Raw genomic sequence first — 21782 nt, 5'->3', positions numbered from 1 at the left:
TAAATAAATAAATAAAGTTCCACTCACTTGGATAGATAGCACACAATGAAAGTTTGAAGATGTAAAAATGTACCCATATGGGTCTCAGCTGTGTATTGCTTTAATAAATGTAATGCTTCTGTGGCTTGGTGGTAGAGATGCGTGTGAATTCAACCAATAGCCTTCCGTCTGTTCGACCCCTTCATTGTCTCACACTCAGCTGCCTGTCGCAATAAAGAAAACATATGAAGGGGAGTGGACTGTCGAGGCCCCTTTAAAAGGAGAAAGAAAGATGAAGTGTGTGTTCAACAGCTGGCTTTCTGTCCAGTGAGCATACAGGGAGACAATGTAAAGGAATAAAAATTGTCTTTTGGGCCATCCAGTACTCACACAGATAGGCACATTGTCCAAATCATGAATGTCATCTGCTTAAAGGATATGCTTGTTTTGGTGCAAAGCCAAATGAGCATGGCAAAGTTCAGTCTATTGAAAATAAACAGCAGTTGGCTCGCTCTCCTGCACGCCCATAATCTGTTCCTGCTTTTACTTTACTCAGAATGGTTAAGCCCTCATTGCAGCTCAAATGCATTGCAGGCATCAGCATTTTCCACACATTTAGCGCCGTCTCTGTGAACAAATCTATGTAATGAATCTAATAATGATTTTCGAAGCGGACCGACCCTAATTGAACTCTGGCTTCTCTTGAGGAAGTTCAGTGGTTAAAGTTCTGCTCTGCCACATCTTGGCGCCAGAAATCCTCTATTTGATAAGCAGATTTATAAACAGCTCCCTCAGATAAGGCAACTTATAAATCAAACCATATACAGAGACGTACTGGTTGGCGGGAGGAAATATGTTTTTGTATTATTTTCTTACCAATCAAATGTTATTATATGTGTCACTGTCTATATATATATATACAGTATGTGTCTATGTGTGTGTGTGTGTGTGTGTGTGTGTGTGTGTGTGTGTGTGTGTGTGTGTGTGTGTGTGTGTGTGTGTGTGTGTGTGTGTGTGTGTGTGTGTGTGTGTGTGTGTGTGTGTGTGTGTGTGTGTGTGTGTGTGTGTGTGTGTGTGTGTGTGTGTAAAATGCATGTGTCTTTGTCTGAGTACTGTACAGTATAACAGACACGCTTGCATTTTGCATGTATGATATATTATGGTGACAGAGAGAGAGAGAGAGAGAGAGAGAGAGAGAGAGAGAGAGAGAGAGAGAGAGAGAGAGAGAGAGAGAGAGAGAGAGAGAGAGAGAGAGAGAAAGAGAGAGAGATGGACTGGCCATTAGTTGTGGAATAGGGCTTGTGGTGGTTGAGCTTTGTCATTGTCAGCAGTGGCTATAGATTTTTCTTCTCTTATTGGAAACTCTAGCGTTTTTTAAGTATGAGGGTCTCAAATCTCAGAAAATAATACACAGTCAGAACCCAAGCGCCACAATCAAAACAAAGTTTGCAATTCAGCAAAAACTAAGCTGGTTTTATGGATTCTGGCAGGATGAAGTGAACCTTTTTTTCCTTCTTTTTTTTTGGCATAATAGCCAGGTGGTATATGAGGCTAAACTTAGCCCACCTCAGGACATCAGTTTCATTGGCTTGGTGGAAATACTAGCCCCTCAGTAGAGATAGAATGCTAACCAGATCAGACAAGAAGTTGTATCTAGCTTGAAGTGTTCATTTTGCTGAAACACAAGCTTGAGAAACATCTCAAGAAAGGGAGTGTGTGGCTGTGCTATTTAAGCAAGTATATGACGTTAGCCCTAACAGACTAACTGGCTTAATGTGTTTGGATTGAATCATCTCCCATTTCCCCAGTTAAAATCCTTACAATCACATTTAAATGATTATAGTGTTTTAATGACTAATAGAAGAAAATCCAGTTACAGCACGGTGCAAAACAGTCTTCATTGTCCCTTTGATGAAACCAAAGGGGAGTTTAATTATTTGACTGACAGGTTACGACTTCCTCAGAAAGGAGTCCAGGCCTGGACAGTTGGCATAACTGTCTGGGAACCTAGGCGTGTCGCGGGTTCGACTCCTGTTCCTGACGACCTTTGCTGTGTGTCACCCACCCCCCATCTCTCTCCCCATTTCCTGTCAGCCTACTTTCCTATATGTTGCGCTGGTATACACACATCATGGCAGTGCAGATGCCGCTGGAGCCAGTGTAGGTTAAGTGCCTTGCTCAAGGGTTCATAATGACGATAGCTTTGCACATCACAGCAGTGAATTGGAGAACTACTGGACACCTGTACCTAACCTCTTTCAACCTGGTCTCCCTATTTTGGGCATATTATTATAGACAGAAATGTTCAAACTTCACAGATGTTCAAACATGTTCAAACATTTAAAAAAAAATCTGTCTGACATTCCGTCTGACGCTTGTAGATGTGCTATTTTCTCTATATTGAACAATATTTATATAAATAAAAGTATAACTGACTTGGCCAAGGTGTCGGAGAGCCTGTGCAACATATTGTGGAAGGCTCACTTAAACACTTATTGTGAAATGCTACGTGTAAACAAGTGGTGCGCATCTGCTCTCTCAACAGGACCCAGGATTTATGTTTAACCTTGAAGGCACGACCTCCAAACCTCACCAGATACAGAACAAAGTATCTGTTAAAGTTGTTCTCCTTTTCTATGACCCTTGTCAGAACATTTTGCGACCCAGTTCTGGGTCCCATCCAGCTGGATGAGAACCCCTGGTGGAAACTGTTACATGCTGTATGTCTAAAACAGTACGCCAGAATCTGAAACAGCTCCTTCAAAGGCGAGTTTGTTTGGGTCCAACCCATGGTAGGATGTGCTGTTATGACCACATTGGGGGGTGGGGGGGGCGCGGGGGTAAGGGCATAAAATAGGAAGAGGCGCCCTGAAGGATTAGGTATACTGCATACAGCCACTTCCTCTGCCCTCATCCCCTTGTGTAGGTGTAAACCAGCAAGAGGTCTCAAACATCTCACTTAGCTTGCTTTAAAGAATAGTGTTTAGGATAGCCAAGGTCTGTTCCAAATGAGACAAGCTGTCCTGTCAGTGTTGTCTTGTCAGCCAAGACAACCTGAGGCCTTTCCCCCTATTCTCATGTTGAGACATTGTTCTTTTTTAGTCCTGCAGTAATGTCTGGGACACAGGCAATCTGTGGCTGGACGGATTATCTTCACATAATAACAAAAAACAACAAAAAAAGAAATTTCGTCCCCGACTGCCAGGAAAGTAAACTGGCGATGAAACTAGATCGCGTCAAACAATCTATGATCTCACCATACGGCCGTGGATCTGAGGAGGCGTTTGAGTGAAGGCCCACAGAGGTGTACAAGCGTTCAATAAATTAGTCATCTTTTGGACGAGAGCCTCGCGGTGTGAAAGACCTTTCCTGATCTGGCTGGAGCGGACCCTGCGGCCGAGACAAGAGGCAGATGCGACGTGTGACATCATAGAGGCAGATGCCACTGCCCTTCAGGGGTCAGAGGGACTTGGGCCGTGGCCGGAAAAGCTGACCTAAAAACGTGAGATTGCACCCCCTCCATTTGGCCCTTGGTACCTTGTCTCTCACACTGCATGACATCATGCTGTGTGTATTGTTGACCTAGAGGCTTATAGGTGACTCCTGGGACTGGGAGCTCTAATCAAAAACAAAGATGGAACAGCTCCCAACAGGGGAGGGAGAAGTTAGGAATGTGTGTACACTCACTCACACACGTATACGCACCCACACACACACACACATACACCCATACAAACGCGTCTAAGTGTGCTGCCCAGGAGTGTATGTGATTGCACACGTCTCGGCAGCCTCCCCAGCATCTCCTGCCAGAGGTGCACATGGTCTGCATCATGTAATGACCTCACCAATGAAAGGAGTCATGACTTCATTACAGGGCCAGACTTAACACATCATTATTACAGCTCATTGTTCTAAAACAAACCCCACTCCGAAAATATCTACACGGCACACTGTATGATTCATCATCATCAAACCATGTCATGGCATATCGTTGCTTCTTGCCAGATATCCTCATATTGATGGAGACAAACCGTAACAGAACTTGACACAAACAAAACAAGCCTAGGTCAAAACCCTGTATAAGGCGCCGGTATCACAATGCAAATAAGCTATTTTGTTTAACTCCAATGGATATGTATTTGCAGCGTATGACCTGCTAAACTGTGTATACTGTGTGTGTGTGTGTGTGTGTGTGTGTGTGTGTGTGTGTGTGTGTGTGTGTGTGTGTGTGTGTGTGTGTGTGTGTGTGTGTGTTCCTTGTTAGGCCGATCGACCAACCAATGCTGAAACTTCATCACTCAGTGACCCTGTCACTAGTCAGTCAGTAAATCAGTTAGTCTTGTCAGTTAGTGATATAAAGCTATGAGTCCCGTCCACCAAAAAGAAAACACACACAGGCCAACAAGAATCTTAATTATGAGAATTTATTGGGCATAAAAGATATACAAATGTCATGCGTATTTACAGCATTATGAAAAGTTTCACAAAATCAAACGAATCAGTCAATGGCTGAACACATTTACATTGCCCAGTGGGCATTACTGGTGTCATAGAAAAGGTCTAAGTCTTCATTGTCTAAATGAAATGCAAACACAAATTAATGCAAGCATTAAAAAAACCAAAAAAACACGAACTGTAGGGGCTCAGCTCATGTTACCGCATTCTAATGCATAATGATCTGAACTGGCATAAAAACGAACATAAACTTCTCTCTATTTCAAACATTCATACATATAAACATATGCCCCCAGATGTGCGAGCACGCACACACACACACACACACACACACACGCACACACACACACACACGCACACACACACACACACACACACACACACACACACACACACACACACACACACACGCACGCACACGCACGCGCACACACAGTACACATTCACAGAAAAATGAGGTAGTCAAATGGTAACAAAACAAATAAAAGTACAATCAATGACTGTGGCGGTTCTTTTACTGGGCACATGGATTTGTGCTCTAAATACAGCTGTTTTCAGTTCACGCCAACCACCTATATGCACTATAATGACAGGGGCCCCTCAAAAGGATCTATCAGTAACCACTCCAGTACATACTATACTGTAAAATCCTGAGTGTTAGTTTACCTCAGAGTGTGTAGAGGTTACATTTTGTACCCTCTTGGATTTACAAATTGATTAAGATTTTACCGTGCCCTTTGCGTGAAACTGCATCATTATTCCAAGCAACAAATCCTAAAGATTATTATTGGCCGATACGGTTGTGATTTCTATATTTAAAAGTATATCCTACAACTCATCTAAGAAGCATTTCAACATATGCACACCAATTATCGTGAAATGTATTTGACAGTTTAAATGAACGAGTATCCCTAAAATGTTCTCATACGATGGGATCGAAGCCATAAAGTAACCCGGGGCTCAGCCCCGTACAGCATGAAAGGGGGCGGGGGAGACAATTACATGATGTAGATTATTTTACCACAGTCGATAAGAGAAGCCACTAAACTATAGGAATGTCAAGAAAAACCATAACCCACAGTAACCACTGATTATAAGTTACGGCATCCCTCCATACTGCAAGAGACAGAATGTTCCACAAAGCCGTTTCCATCATCAATGTTTGCTCTACGGTATATTGTTATTTTCCAAGAGAAAATGCACAATAATGCAACTTGAACTTTTTCCCAGGATTACTGTATACATGTGGGTCTGGTTAAAACATGAGGGGGGTCGGGTTGAATTCAATTAGCCATAGAAGAGCGTGGTGTATCACACATAGTACAGGGTTACATTAGAACACAGCACAAAATGAGATTTATAATATTACATCAAAAACAGACCTTTGCAGAAATAAAACAAAACAGGTTGTGTGTAGACCATTCTTCATTGTTCATGAGTGCTTACATACATAGCTTATTATTTCGGACAAACTTGGTGGATATTAAAAAGAAAGACATGTGTTGTTTTCTCCCTTTAGATAAGTATTAAAACATTATTTGTGTTAACATGTGTTGACAGCAATAGTTTGGTGTCTAAGATTCTTACATGATACACCATAATGGATTATTCCATGGTTTCTAAATTAAATGTGCCAATTAATATTATAACATTATGAGACTGTACAGCTCATTTTACTGTACTGTAGCTTATCATTCAAAATGTAAAATATGAATTTAAGATATGGATTCAAAATATATTAATTTAACAATGCTACAGTATACCATAATGCAGGATTTGAATTCATACTGTATGAGAATATTTTAGTAAGCACATTGAAATCCAATGCAATAACAACTTCAATCATGCATGAGTACTGCTGAATTGGGTAACAACATAAAACATGAAATGGCAAATAATATCCCATGTACAATTAGAAAAGCAACATAAACTAGAATTTGTTTTGTTGTAAAGCATTTACATAATGACATGCTCATGTTTCATTACACATGTATTATTGAACAGCCAACATTTATGACAGCTTCAATAAAGGTCTCACTAACTTAAATTTAAAAACAAAAGTCCTCTGGCTGAACCAATAGAAAACTTGAATTTGAAGGCCCTGAACACTCATACAGGTGTTTTCAGTTACTCTGGATGATTACACCTCTTCTCCGGACGGTTTCGTTCTTATTGGCCCATAGGTGTTTTTGACATCGTAACATTATCAGCGTAGCTCCACCCAACCTAAACTGAAAACACCTGTATTAACGTTCAGGCCTTTAAAGGGAAAATGGAAGGCAGAATACTTTTTTTTTAAATTCTCCTGGAGAATATCTGATATATTAAATGGAAGGGTGGAGGGCATGGATGAGAGTAATGAAACCATTGCTTACTTTTCATTGATGAATGTGTCATGAAATGATTCATGAGCATTATTGTTTTCTTACAACGACATGTTACTCATGAGCACATCCAAAATTCACAGTACTTACACAAATAGACAATACATTTCTCTTGGTAAATATATTCCAAAATATAATTTTATACACAAATATAGATTTATAATCTGTTCCCTCTCCAGAAACTCCTATACAGGTTTACATAAAACAAAATAAAAACTTTGAGATCATATACATTCTTTTTTTCTGTTTCACTCCTCACCATGGCTGCAAAACATATTGGTACAAAGAAAATGGAACCCAATCACTCTCCCTTATCTCCATGACCAAATAAACCCAAAGTGCCCCAATTTGTCCCACTAATCTCCCAAGAATACTTACTCATTCTAGGAAGGCACAATGATAAACATTCATGTTATTCTATGACAGTGGGGTTATCCAAATGACCTATGAAGCATTGGCAAAGTGGATGAAAAATATATTTTCCATGACAATGGGCTGGCTACAGCTTATTCATTTAAGACAGCACACTGTTAGCGCCCAACAGACAATTAAAACTGAATATCACACTACACATCTGTCAACCTTTGGAATGGCTTTACAATGCAATAAATGTTCCATAATGTTGCATACATCTGTACAAATTAGAACACTCTACTTTTAATATGGACTGGAATCAGAACACACTGGCAGGATGTCAATTAGTGGCATAGGACCCAGAAAAGCAAATTTATGATTTAACTGAAAATTCATACCTTACTTCACTCTCTAAGGTTATCATTGCTATTCAGCATTGTACTGTAGTTTGTTCTTGATTAAAACTCTGGCACATGGCTTGTGTTGCCAAGTCAGTATGCATGAAAATGTATGTACTGTATGAGTCCTGTCCAAAAGTAAAAAAATATGAAGATGAAAGGAAACTTTGCACATACTCTGACTTAAAACATTTTACATTATTTACAGTATTCACAAAAAAAAAATATATATGTATATCTTTACAGCTGTTCATCTTATAAAAGGGAAGCTATATGCAAGTTGAGACTTAGACCTTAGCTTAGACCTGATAAATGCATTACTATAACTACTGTACAGGAGCTACGGCATTCACTGGCATAATTTATTCTTGACCAGCTTTATAAATGTGTTATCAAGGGAAGAATAATCGTCAAATTGTGTATATGTGTATAATGTAGCTCTGTTTATAAGTCATCGTCAGCTTTTCACATTTTTCTTTCACATTTTGTTTGGCATTATCTTGGTATCTTTTGTATACATTCAACATATCTACTGCTATGCGTCCCTCGCCCCTTCAAACAGGTTCAAAACACAGCTGAAGACTTGCTCCCTTACGGCACTGTTCTCCGACTGCTAATAGTGGTTGTGTTAAGCTTTATTATACTCCATCCCGTGACAGTGTCGCCACCATCATACTAAGGAGTAGAGCCTGACTGATAAATCGGTTTGCCCAATATATTGGCCATTATTTGACTTTTTTTGATGACATCTGTGTCGGCAATTACCACTTTCAACCTGGTGTCCCTATTTTGAGCATGTCATTATAGGTATACGTTTTTCATATATTTAAACAAAAATAGCAGATCTACAAGCTCACAACTCGTTTCAGTGTGATAGGTTGCGAGCTTGTCGATGGGCTATTACTTAATTTTTTGGAATAGGGCTTAAAGGGATACTTCACTTTCCGCCGGGGGACACATTTAAAAAAAATATTAAAAATAAATGAAAAAAGTTATGGAAAATTCATGGCCCCCTCACACATTAGTAGGACACTGCGTGTCGTGAGGGGGCCATGAATTTTCCATAACTTTTTTCATTTATTTTTAATATTTTTTTTAAATGTGTCCCCGGCCCGAAAGTGAAGTATCCCTTTAAGTGGTTAAATAAAATAAAATAACCTTTTTAATTCTTTTACAAAATATCGGTCAATACATCAGTAATTGGTGGGTCTAGGACTACTCCAAAATCGGTATCGGCATCAGACCCAAAAATCTGGCATCGGGTCGGGCTCTACTACGGAGTATAAATCAGGCTTTAATCGTCCGCTGCTCTGGGATCATGTATCACATGTGTAGTGTGTGTTATGAGCAGTGCTTGTAAGCACGGCATCGGATAGCCATCCCCAGCTCATTTGTGAATACTGACATTCTTGCAGCAAAACAGTTTTTTCCTTGCTATTGGCATACACTTGCTTTTCATTTACAGCCCAGACCAAACCATTTAAGGTAAAAAAACAAAAATGCTCTCTTGTGGACGAAGGACGGGAAAAAAAGCAGCATTTGGATTAGAAATGAAAAGAACAGGAAAGAAAAAACTGCCCGGTAATAAACTCACATTCGTTTTTTATAGTTTTAGTTGCTGCCTTGCCGGGTGTGGTTGCCATCACGGACCTCACATCTGTTTCGTTGAGCTGTCAACCAAGTGATACCAGCACAGCAGTTTTATAACGTCCAAAACACACTGGGGAGGTGGCACAAAGGGGGATTTACTCGCAGACTAACGCCTAATTTATGCTCCGTCGGAGCATGGTGTCGTGCGCCACAAATAGCAGATTTCTAAGCTCACAACGTGTCGTGCCCTTGAGAGCTTGGAAATCGGCTATTTCCGACATGCGATACCATTGTACGACAAAGCATAAATCAGGCTTAAAGGTGTTTTGACTCTATTTTTTTTGGGGTCTTTTTTAAAAGTTGTTCTTCTTCCTTGTTGTGGCAAAAGCATCCCCCAGAATAATCCCTTTCATCCAAGGAAACGAGTATCAACAAACTGGTCCCTGTGACCCGCTTGGCCTTTCCTGTGCCCCGGCAGGGGTTAGCGTCCCGCTGCGCTGCCCTGGGCTACGCCGTGCTGCTGCTGGAACAGGGAGTGCTTTGTGTGCTGCCGATACTGTGGGCCGCGCTGCTGTTCTCCGATACCGGCGGCGGCGGGGGCTTCTGGACCTGCTGCTGTCTGCCAGCTGCATCACCTGGGCATCAGGACAGGGTGGGAAGAGGAAGGTAGACAGAAATAGATTATAAAATACAGCAGAAGTAGGAAGGAAGCAACTATATTTTTCCTTCTCTCTCTCTCTCTCTCTCTCTCTCTCTCTCTCCCCTCTGGATCACTGTAGCCTACAGTACTTAGTTTAGTGTGTCTTTACTCAAGTACATTCTTCAGTGGTTCTTTGGGGTGGATGAGGTGCTATATAGCGCCGCTGTTGTTACAAAGAAGCTGTTAAGCCCCTGTATGGTTCTTTAGAGGTTCTCTACTGGTTCTTCAGCTTAGTGTAGGCATCTCTTATATGGTTCTATATAGCAGCATTTGACAAAAGGTGCTATATAGCCAAACAACCAATGTTGGTGCTATTTAGCACCTTTAATCTAAGAGCTTTATGACACGAAGAGGTTCCCCTATGATTATGAGCCAAAGATGCAATTTCTGTGCTATTTCTCAATTAGTTTTTACAGTGTACAGATTTGAGTGTTCCTATCTCTGCAGTACAGCAGAAGAACTGTTGACCCAAAATCAGATTCAGTCCCATCTTTTTTCTCTCTCTTTTGCTCCATCGTACAATGGTTATGTATACATAAAACAAAGTCACCTCAAAGCTAAAGAGCAAGTGATCAAATTCTCTCTGACAGCATATATTTCATATTATCATCATACCGTTTTGTGTCTTATCTGGATGTGATTACCCTTGCTTTAGTTTAGGAGATACAGGGGAATAAACACAAGACTTGGCCCCCTGACCACTGACTTGTTTATTGTTCTAAGTTTAAATTTGGCATTCCATTTTGTGGATTCCTACTGTAGGGTCCAAATCTGAAAAGGTTAGGAGGCAAATAAAAAGAAATGCGCCCATTTATTTGGAAAAAGTTTTCTGACGAGGATGCTTGAAAAAAAGCCAAGCCTGTGTTTAATTTATGCATTTGGCACAGTGTTTATGGTACTAAAAGTCAGTGCATCCACTGGTTGTTTGCTAGCTGTGTCCTTGCTAGCAAAGTGGGAGAGAGAGCTTACAGAAAACAACCCCAATGGTTGAGTTCCAGCAACTTTACCTAAGTTATGCCTAATTTATGCTCATCGCCGATCCAACACATTGTGAGCTTATAGATCGGCTATTTTTGGCATGTGACACTGTCCTACTACAAAGTATAAATGGGGCTTTAGTTTGTGCTAAGTTAGTTGGGTGCCTGTAGCCTATATTATGTGCACACGCTTGCTTTGAGTCTCTGTGCACTGTATGAGCGGATCCACAGGCTTTCTTGCATTGCGTGCCCTCTTCCAGGCCCCATAGCTCTCCCTGTTCATGTTTACCAGAGCAACGCTGCCAAAGAGTCTCTGACTAAAGAAAAAAAGAACCCAGTCCATCTCTGCTTAGAATTCTGGGCTTTCGAAAAACAACGGGTCTCGGTCTCACAATTTGCCTCTGTGTCAATTCCCTATTTGTGAAAGCACAAACACACCACGTCTCTGGACAAAGTTATTATTGTCTTGCTAGATGGGGGAGATTATTGTCCCACCACAATGTTATATTTTGTCTGGAAATTCACATCCACGGGCTACAATGAGTTTGTGTCATCTCGGGGATAATGTGTCTTTAACTTCTGAGAAAGTGACCATTGGATCACCGCACCTTGTGCAGAGCTGCATCCTCCACATTCCAAATCATTACCAAATCCACAAAAGTAATTGTTGTGGACGATTGGAAGAGTACCAAAAACACCTTTGGCAACACTTCCATTCCTTTAATTGATGTTCCTTGGTGTTTTAGCTTCGAACAAAAAATAAACAATTCTAGTGTATGTGTGTAGTGGTACCAGCACGGTGGTATGTGGGCTATACTGAGCCAGGATAACAAAAACGTTGGTGTTTTCCGAAGTTATTGGATCTTTCAGTTTACCTTGTAAGGAGTTAATGTAGCGCGGATCCTAAAAGTCCAACATAAACACCAAGTATAGCCCCAATGTGTGTTTCAATAACAACGGGAAAAAACCTAGCCTTTTTAAAGAGTTCAGAGTGCAAGAACATCCAACATTGTCCTCAGGCCCCTGTGGGGATAAATGTAGCTCTATTTTGATTTCAACACTCCTTGCACTGGTTAAAAATACACACTGGGCTGGTATTTTTGGTGGTTGTTTTTGAGAATTTATATTCTTGGGGTTAATGTGGAACGCCATAAAAGGGTATTCCAGTCAAAGCAGCAGAACAAGCTCTTCCAAATGTTGATACATCAGGTCTGGTGGTCAAACATGATCAGCAATATATGTCTCAAATATTGTTATCCCGATGCCAGAGAGGACTGGGCTACCTCTAATCCTTCCATAAAGGCCATCCCTACACCTGTTTCCCTACAGATGTTCAACTTTTGACCTTTAAAAAAACATTGGGAAATGGGCCAGCCAAAAGGCTTGAGTTTCTTTATTGGTCTCTCTAGGAAACTCATAAAAATCAAATAAAGTGGCTTTCTAAAGAGGTGCCAATGCAAACATTGTGATAAAGATAAGGCGACTCACATCTGTCAGTAGATCTCTCCTTGCTTGCCTTTGGAGAAGGAAAACTCTTTCAATGGACAAATTTGGCAAAATCCAACTGACTTTAACTGAATGTGGCATAGCTTGTCTTAAGACGTTTCTTTTAACATTTCTATTCCATCTTAAATGATTGCTGCTCAGACCAACGACAGACAGCACCGAAATCATAAGGCAGGACTATTCTATTATCACACATCTCTGAGCTCCTCGCATACAGCAAGGGTAACACTTAACCACGTGAACCCGAGCATCGCTTTTCTGGGGGCGAACATTCGGCACAAATATAGCAGATCTACTGTACATGCTTAGATTGTAGATTTTCTGCAAGGAGATTTGGTGTAGGGGGCAAAAAAGTAGGGGGCCTAGTATAGACCCCTGGGGGACTCCGATCAATGAAGTATACCTGTATACAGTAGGGATCAAGTGGTTGCTCTATATGCTCCTCACATACAGCGAGGGTAACACTTAACCACTTAAAACCTACCTACAGTATATACTTACCTAGTTGACCGCAGTTCGCCAGCGGTCCCTACTAGGCCCCCTCCTTTTTTTACTCTACACTAAATATCTTTGCTGAAAATAGCTGATCGATCTGCTATTTTTGCGGAATGTTCGCCCCAGAATAGGGACGCTGGGGTTCATATGGTTAAACACAGCCACCATTGTTTAAGCCTCTGAATCTCTTCAGTGGAACTTCCTGGCCCAGCTTGTGAAAGATGTCTACAGAGAGAACGAGATGTCAGCAATGGAGAGGTGGGTCAAAGGCACGGCAGATCACCGGTCAAACAGTTGGGGTTGGGAACAGGGCAGCTCTGTGCGCTGGTGTACACACAGTGGGCTGCCGGGATCGCACTTCCTCCCGGGGGTCAGCCGGGGTCAGGAGCACGGGGACGCTGGGGAAGGTCTTGGCATCTCATGGACAGATTGTGTGTCTCTTCCTGTGAGCGCCCCACTAAACCCAACAGAGGAGGGGGGGAATTCCAAGCGACCTATCTGGCCATTGTTGTTGAGAATGTCCCCCCGATTGCCCTGCAGGCCCCCCGAAAACCTCTCAAAGGCAGGAAAGAGAAGAGGTGACTCTCAGTGACGAGGCCAGGATATATTTACAGTAGAGAAGTCAATATGTTATTGTTAAGCAGCCTGTCAGTGGAGGGATGTTTGGCATTGTCGATGGTGGGGTGGTGGGGTGGGATGGGGCTTTCTGGCACCGAGATGCGGACATTCCTGGACTTCTTATCTTTTCATTAGCGCGGCGTGGGGCTGATGAGGGCCACTGGGTGGGCAGGTGAAGGCACCGCAGGGCGCAGAGCGACCTACCTGTGTGTGAGTAGATGAACCACAGGGCTCCAGTCAACAGGGCCCCGATCACAAAGGCGGCGAAGGCGATTCCCACCACCGTCGGAGTGTCCAGGACATATAGGATGGCTGGGGGACAGAGGCACACCATTCATACTTAGTGACAAATTTGAATATGAAATGTAGCAAAACAGAAACAATAAATTGCTCAAAAGTAAAATCCAGAGTGTTCATAAAAGAAAGGTATGTGTATGAGTAGTATGAAATCACGATGATCCTGACTTACTTTCACTGGGAGGATTGGGCAGGTTTCTGGGCGTTGTGCGTGTAGTCGGAACTGCAAAATAAATGACAACAGTTCCATTTTACATGTGTTGACTATTCAATGACACGTAAGCGTACTCCATGAACTTACAACACACGTACAACACAGGAGATATTCAAGAGTGAACCCTGACAACCCCCAGTCAAAGAGGATAAGCCAGGTTGCTGATATTGCATTGTGTTGATAAGCAATTCTCTATGGAATGTGATACAGAAACCTGAACCAGCAGAAAGAGCAACTCCTGTGTAAGACCACAGTGGACTCCAGGATGAACCTATTGACTCCATCAAGGCACTGCCTTGCCCATTTATTTGAAGCCTTCTGGACGGCTTTCAAAAGTGAAATTAGCCCCAATTATGTCTCAGCAAACAATACAAAGGCGCTTGTGTGGGGGCGAACTCAAGAGCAAGCCTGGTACAGGTCCAAGACCCCGGCACAATGGCTGCTATTCTCGGAAGGAACACCTTTTGGATTTTCATTCTGCGTGGCAGACGATGACAGGCCACCACAGCAGAGGTTTATTTCAGAAGGGTATGTGACTGGATGACATTCTCCCTGTAATGCCCAAACCCCTCAAGCGTTATCTGTCTCGCTTTAGATTGTGACGTTGAGAAAGCGAGGGACAGGCCCTTAACGCGGGCCCCAAGTCCACAGTTCTGATCCGAGAAGGGACGGATACTGCACCCAGCTGAGGTCAGAAAAACATTGATGTTTTGTGGAAAACCCATAAATCTGATTTGATTAGGTTTGACTTAATTGTTTTTTTCCTCTTTTTTTTGTACATTTTAAATTGATAGTTTGCATTGTTTATTATGCAGTGGTAAAGTTCTATAATGCAAGTGCTTATGAAACCATTAATTGTACATAAAAAACCCTGGATCATTCTATAGGTATACATTAGCCTTGTCTTTGACAACGCCTAAAGAGCTGTTTTGATTCAGCATGAAAAAAACACATCTCTGCCGAAGGCTAGGTCTAATGTAGTTAAATGAAATGGAATATTGAACAGTAATGGAAACTCGAGAGTTATAATATTATATTTGAATGAATCACAGTCTGACCGTGGCATCTCGCTCGTGACTTTTTATCCACCTCTCTGCCAAAATGGCGCGAGAGCCTCAGGTCTAAAAAAATCCTTTATGCAAGACAAGTACTCCGTTCAACTGTTCATTATTTGAACCGAGCCAAGCACTGCTATAGGAGTTAGCCTGAACTCCAGACCTATGTTCTCAGCTGTAAGCGCTTGCCAGAGTTGGAACAGTTTGTGATATCTGCAAGGAACGTCATTTGTTTATCCAAGCAGAAATGGAAGAACACTCCTTTGTAACGCTGTGTTTCTGCTCAACTCTGACCCTCTCCTCATGGTGTGCAGAAACCACTGACGGAGCCTCTGGGAGACCCTTGACATCGGGGGTCTGTACTCATACAACATGCCACAGTTGCTGTGGTTGCACAACATTCAGGCTGACAGTTCAAAGGGTTTCGTAATGACCGCAAACAGCTCCATTCCCTACGGCTGCATCAAAGGAAAGGTACAGTATGCTTATCGTACAGTTTATGCAGCAGTTGTGCCTTGTCACACAGTATTCTTCTTATAACATCGTTCAATATGCCACTGTCCCTTCAGCACTGACATTTGACACTGCATTTCAGGCACGTAGCTGACTTAACAGGGACGGGTTACATTCTGGTTGTATTCTTCCTTGTAGCTTGTGGCTGAAGTTTGTACTCGTCCATTTTAAAGCAACAGGAGTTTATACGGGCCAGATCCCCAGTAGCCTATTGCTGCTTAAATAATCAATCCTTTGGCTTCACTTCATTGTTTTGTGTGTTTACGCTGCTAGCATTTTGTTCATGTGGACATGTTGCTGCATAGACCACAAAAATTGCATTACAGACATTACGTTTCGGATGCTCGGGTGACACAGGGGTAAAAGTTCCTGCCCCATCACCACTACGGAGACTAGGTATTCAAATTCTCCAAGTTGCTTACGGCTTGGCCAGGCACGCCGAGGAACAACACATTTTTGGGGTGGGAAGCCAGGCGGGGGAGGGCGATCTCTGTCACTGCACTAGCGAGTCCTATACCGTAGTGCGCCTGTTCAGTTGGGGGCTGAACTGGGAAGAATAGCATGTTCCTCCACATGCGTTATATCCTCCCGGTGAAACCCCTCGCTGTCAGGCTAAAAGAAGCAACTGGCGACTTCAAGTGTATCGAAGGGGAGGGGACACATGCTCGTCTGCACCCTCCCTAACAAACCAACCTGTAGGGGTCAGCAGTGACAAGGGACTACAGTACAAGGGGAAGTGAAAATTGGCAGAACAACTAAATTGGGAGAAGAAGGGGGGTTGCTGTTATCCTATCCAGTGAGTACAGCTGTGTCACGTGCCCTTGTTTTCAAATCAAATTCTCTCTATCAAACCGCAAAATCCTAGGTGTCAATTTAACTTAACTTGAGAAGTGAAATCAGTGAAGTGCATCACTTCACATATCTGTATAAATCTATTGTTTTCGACTCAAACCTTGTTTACTACCTCATTAAAACATTCCTTGTTTACTGAAAGGAAACAATCCTGGCACGGGAGTAATGATCCGATGCACCCTGATGATACGATTGGACCTTTCCTTGTAGTTCAGAGTTCTGTGAGGCAAAAAAAAGTGGGAGGACATTTATTGATGTTGTGAGGCAGTACATCTACGTTTGATGGCGAGGCTTTGAGGCTGTTATGTTTTTCCATGCACCAAGTTGGCCACAAGTGGCCCCTCTTTGATTTGTAGATCAAGCTGAACTCGTTGGGATGCCGTCCAGCATCGCAGAGCTGTGGCCCTTGAAAAGGCTGCTTGTTTTCTTTGCCATCTCTGCATAAGAGATGCCTTTGTGTTCAAAAACACGGCCTTTGAAATGGTCTCTTTTTTATATTGGGGTTTATGGCATATCTGTGTTTACTTAATCTCCACCATGGAAAATACACCCAGCACGCTGGCACATTGGCATGGGCAGCACGCACACACACACACACACACACTCTCTCTCTCCATTTGCCCGGTGCCAGGTTCGGACTGGCTCAGCTCACTGTAGTTTTGGCACCCTTGAAAAACGTACTCGGGCAATTACCGCAAATTTCAGCGTCTCCGTCCCGAGGCTGTTGGCCCTCGTATTATTCATGATGGCTCAGGTGGTTCGAGTTCGAGGAAACATACTGTATATCCCTCAGTAAATTTTGTCTACACATCCGCTGATCTACGGCGAAAGCCAACAAGTCGTGAGGTCTTCTGTCCACTACGCCTAATTAACCGTAGCAAATCCACCCACTCCTACTTGGCCCGGTTTGGTTCGTTTGTAGAACAATGACAGCCCAGTGATTAAGAAACGGCATGATTTACATCCAACTTGCGAGTGGATAAAGCTGAGTCAGACGGACCACAGTGCTGTTTCTTGACAGTGTAAGCGCAACGCGCTCCGAGGGGATGCTGACTAGAAAACCCCTGGCAGCTGAACCGACTGAAAAGGGGGTTCTCATGATATCACCCTCGCCTTCAGTTTAGTTCATAATTAGCAAAACGTGGTGGCGGTTACCCTGGGCCTCCCTCAACGCCGGCCCCGCCCTTGCTCCGATGGCGCTCCGTCCCTGCCCTCCGAACCCCGGAGACTCTGCGATAGGCAGGGTGAGCGTGTGAGCGACTAATGGAGCAGTGAGGGGCCTCGGAGCTCTGGCTACGCTCCCGAAGCCAAGGAGACCACTCCTCCACCGCCGCCTCCTCCTCCTCTCACTAGCGGGAAGAGGAGGCCACAGTCAAGGTTCTAAGTGAAAACAACTGGAGCTCCAGTTGCTGGGGTGACTCCCCCTTTTTTCCATCGCTCCGTCAGCGCTCAGCGTTGTAGCAGAACTACCCTTTACTCCAGTAAACCACATGATCATACGCACACACACGCACACACACACACACACACACACACACACACACACACACACACACACACACACACACACACACACACACACACACACACACACACACACACACACATGCAAAAACATACCGTACACACTCACTCACACAGGCAGCCAAATGTGAATAATATTGTATGCACATAAAGCGTGTTTGCTTGCACGCGCAACCGCGCATGCTCACACACACACACACACACACACACACACACACACACACACACACACACACACACACACACACACACACACACACACACACACACACACACACACACACACACACACACACACACACACACACACACACACACACACACACACACACACAGCTAATGATGTCCAGATGTGGGGATGTGATGTGTGATGCTCTGTGGCTGGAATGGTCGGGTCTAATCTCCAAGCACTACACTGAGGTTTCTCTGGGTCCTTCTGCCACCAGGACCAGACCAGCTCTTCACTTAATCAGGTTCCCTGACACACTTTAAACGCACCCCACAAACGGAAACGAGAGCTGAAGTCCATGACGTGCAGTTCCGATAAACAGGAAAACTACAGATGTGACTCTTGCCTGGGGTTGTGCAACATATTGATGACCATGTGGTGGGAAAAGTACTCAAATGCTTTACTTAAGTAAAAGTATCAATACTGCAATGTAGAAGTACTCTGTTACAAGTAAAAGTCCGGAATTCAAAATGTACTTGAGTAAAAGTACAAAAGTATTGGTATCAAAATGTACTTAAAGTACCAAAAGTAGAAAGTACTCTTTATGCGGAATGTCCCATTTCAAATGTATACAAATCATTTGAAAATAGTAGATCTGCAAGCTCACAATGCGTCAACGCATTGTGAGCTTGTAGATCGGCTATTTTCAAATGGCCGAAATGTATATAGGGCTGAAGTGGTTAATGTATGTTTTGTAATAATAATTAAAATCTACAAAGTAACAAGTAACTAAAGTTTTCAAATAATTGTAGTAGAGTAAAAGTACAATATTTGCCTCTGAGATGTAGTGGAGTAGAAGTAAAAGTATTGGAAATTGGAAATACTCAAGTAAAGTACAAATACCTCAACATTTTACTTAAGTACAGTACTTGAGTAAATGTACTTAGTCACTTTCCACCACCACCAAAGCCAAATGGCAGTAACAGATTGACCCTTAAAGCCCATGTTGGACTTTGCTAGAACCTTAGCTAGCTGGGAATGATGTAAATCCAAATATTGTCAATCATCTTTATCTGTTCCTTCTGTTCTCCATAAGCGATAAACCAGGAGTAGCAATTGCATTCACTCTCACTTTTAGCAAATAAACAAATGCAAACAAAATGCATTTTGTATATATGTACAGTCAGGGCTACACCGATATTTTGTTGTGCTCAAGAACTTCTGTAAATTTCCGATTACCCAAAATCACAATAATTACATATTGTTATTACATATAACACAAAATTCCATATATTACATATTGTTATTACATATAACACAAAATCACATATATTACATATTGTTATTACATATAACACAAAATTACATATATTACAATAATATTTGGACTTGCTGTGTATCATATCATACTGTATACCAAAGTTCAAAGTAAAATAAATAAATACAATAAAAAGGAAGTGTGACATAATATCCCCACTAAACCTAAGCCTAAACCTATCCCCACTAAACCTAACCTAAAAAATAACTGAGTTGTCTTATGTAATCTGCTAACCTGGTGGTTCCTTTTGTTCCTCCCCGTCAGGCACTACAACCAGGGGCTTGGTGGACGTCTTGGTGTTCATCATCATGGCCAGGACGGTGTCCAGGTTGACCGAGTCACATGCCTCGTTGGACTGGATGCACTGTGCAGAGCAAGAGCAACACACCAATCAGAAAAAGGCTCAGTCTGCATAGATAGGACTGTGCAAAATATCATATCACTGTTGTCTAGTGGTGATATAGTGGCCAGTTGGTAAATACGGTATATGCACTCTTGCATTTTTCTTTCTACGAGGCCAAAGCCTTGTGACCTCATACGACCTAAGAGAAGGAGTCATCTTTCATCCCTGACCACAGGTATAATTGTGAGGAAGTCATACACACTCCAAACTCATAAACCTCATCCTGACCTTGATCATAATCAGAATGTAAATATTAGCCACACTGCCACGAGTCAGCCCAAGGCCCCTGTCACTGCCCTGACAGGATTTTTTTTCTTCCCTTTTCCCAAAATGCCCTTGGGAGCCAAAATGGGTCAAATGAGCAAAGGGGCGGGGGGAGGGATTTGCTTGCAAGAGGTTTGTGAAAGTACAGTAAATTAGTGGAGACAGATCGCGGACACAGTAACAGGAAAGTGGCACTTAAGATGGATGCTTATTTTGTTCTACAGGTGGCTACTTGGCAAACCTTAACGTCGATTTATGTTTCCTGCTTAGCCATGGGTAGAGACCTGAAACTGAATGGTTCAGGTCAGCCAGAGCCAGCACTGCAAACTAAAACACAGAGTCCTGAGTGCTTGGTCTTTTCAAACAAACGCAGTTACAGTACAGAGCATACTGAACACACAGTTCAGCTTTACAGAAATAAAATAAGAGTAATAACTAGATGGCTTGTAAATGAAGATCGATCACTCGCTCGCTCGCTCGCTCTATCTATCTATCTATCTATCTATCTATCTATCTATCTATCTATCTATCTATCTATCTATCTATCTATCTATCTATCTATCTATCTATCTAATCATTCCACACACTAGCACATTCGTTTTTGTTGTTGTAGTAAACAGGTTGCGTACCACTGGTAGCGCTCGGTTGATCTGCTGTCTCTTGGAGCACAGAGACATTTCGCAGTGCAGGAAGAGGAGAGATTCGTTGAACTTTGAGTCGAAGTTAAAGCTGAACCTCTTCCTATCCGTCTGCGTGTGAAGGATATGAAAGTCTCTCTGAGGGTAGTACTTGACAGAGTCGTCCCTGGGGCAGATGTTCTCGATGAGGGTGTAGTCCGAGGCTGTGTTGGGGTCGGAATTGGGGGAGATGAAGCAGGACTGGATCACAAACCCCAGCTCTGCGTCTGCTTTAGTGGCTAAGATCTGAGAAACCAGCAAATCAGAGGGAGAAAAAAACATTTAGTCTTCAAATACACGAGTAACAGCTGTGACTTTTCACAGTAAGCTTTTCTTTGTAAGCAGTAAAGAAGCTGACTGATGACTGGAGTCATTTCTGGTTGATAAAGGTGGGTAGGAATTACTTTCAGCTGCGTTAAAGCTAAGTGGAGCAATTTTTCAAGAACTTGCACTCTTTTGAGTGTCTCTAAGTACTGTATACTGTGTACTGTTACTAAATTATGAGCTGAGAAAATACTAACCAATACTAATTGCCTCACTATAAGGACAAATTTAAGTTTAACTTAAGTTAAGTTTCAATCAAATTTTAAATAAGATGTGGCGTCCCTATTTACGGCATGACTTTATAGGCAACATTTTTCAAAACATGATGAAGCTGATCTACAAGCCCATAGAGGTTGTAGATCTACTATTTTAGCTATTTGTCGTACGACAAAATATGTAGGGCTTAATGGGTTACGGTAATGGGAGAGTGTGTGCTGCTAATGTACAAGACTTGCTTCCAATTAGGGTTGGTAGAAAAAACATACAGATCATGCTAGATTTTTCAACTTGTCTAAATTTGTTTTACGGCTCAGATGCCTGCAGGTTAAAACAAACACAATCAGGGGCTCTTTCATTATCTCAGCCATTACTCAGCTACACATGCAGTGCAGATACAGTAGCTATATATATTTTTTTAAAGCAAATTTTTATAACTCATATCTTTGCTTCTGGGGGGGGGGGGCGCCCTGGAACGAAATATTTTGAGATGGGGGTCC

At 42.5% G+C, this 21782-nt stretch overlaps 1 protein-coding gene across 1 annotated transcript in view; it reads right to left on the bottom strand.

Annotated features, from left to right (window-relative positions):
• Window positions 1-8684: 8684 nt before the first annotated feature.
• tgfbr3 (transforming growth factor, beta receptor III) overlaps window positions 8685-21782 on the bottom strand; it is an 81739-nt gene continuing 68641 nt past the window's right edge. The window contains exons 13-17 of the mRNA XM_080431518.1: window positions 20695-20988; window positions 19633-19762; window positions 13926-13976; window positions 13661-13768; window positions 8685-9795 (exon numbers count right to left, since the gene is read on the bottom strand). Of these exons, the coding sequence (XP_080287644.1) occupies window positions 9668-9795; window positions 13661-13768; window positions 13926-13976; window positions 19633-19762; window positions 20695-20988 (711 nt within the window). The 3' untranslated portion in view covers window positions 8685-9667. The remainder of the gene's footprint in view (window positions 9796-13660; window positions 13769-13925; window positions 13977-19632; window positions 19763-20694; window positions 20989-21782) is intronic.

Source organism: Gymnoscopelus braueri (genome assembly GCF_963280865.1).
Source record: "Gymnoscopelus braueri genome assembly, chromosome: 6".
In the NCBI taxonomy this organism is placed as follows: Eukaryota; Metazoa; Chordata; class Actinopteri; order Myctophiformes; family Myctophidae; genus Gymnoscopelus; species Gymnoscopelus braueri.
This window is presented reverse-complemented; position numbering and strand designations above follow the sequence as displayed.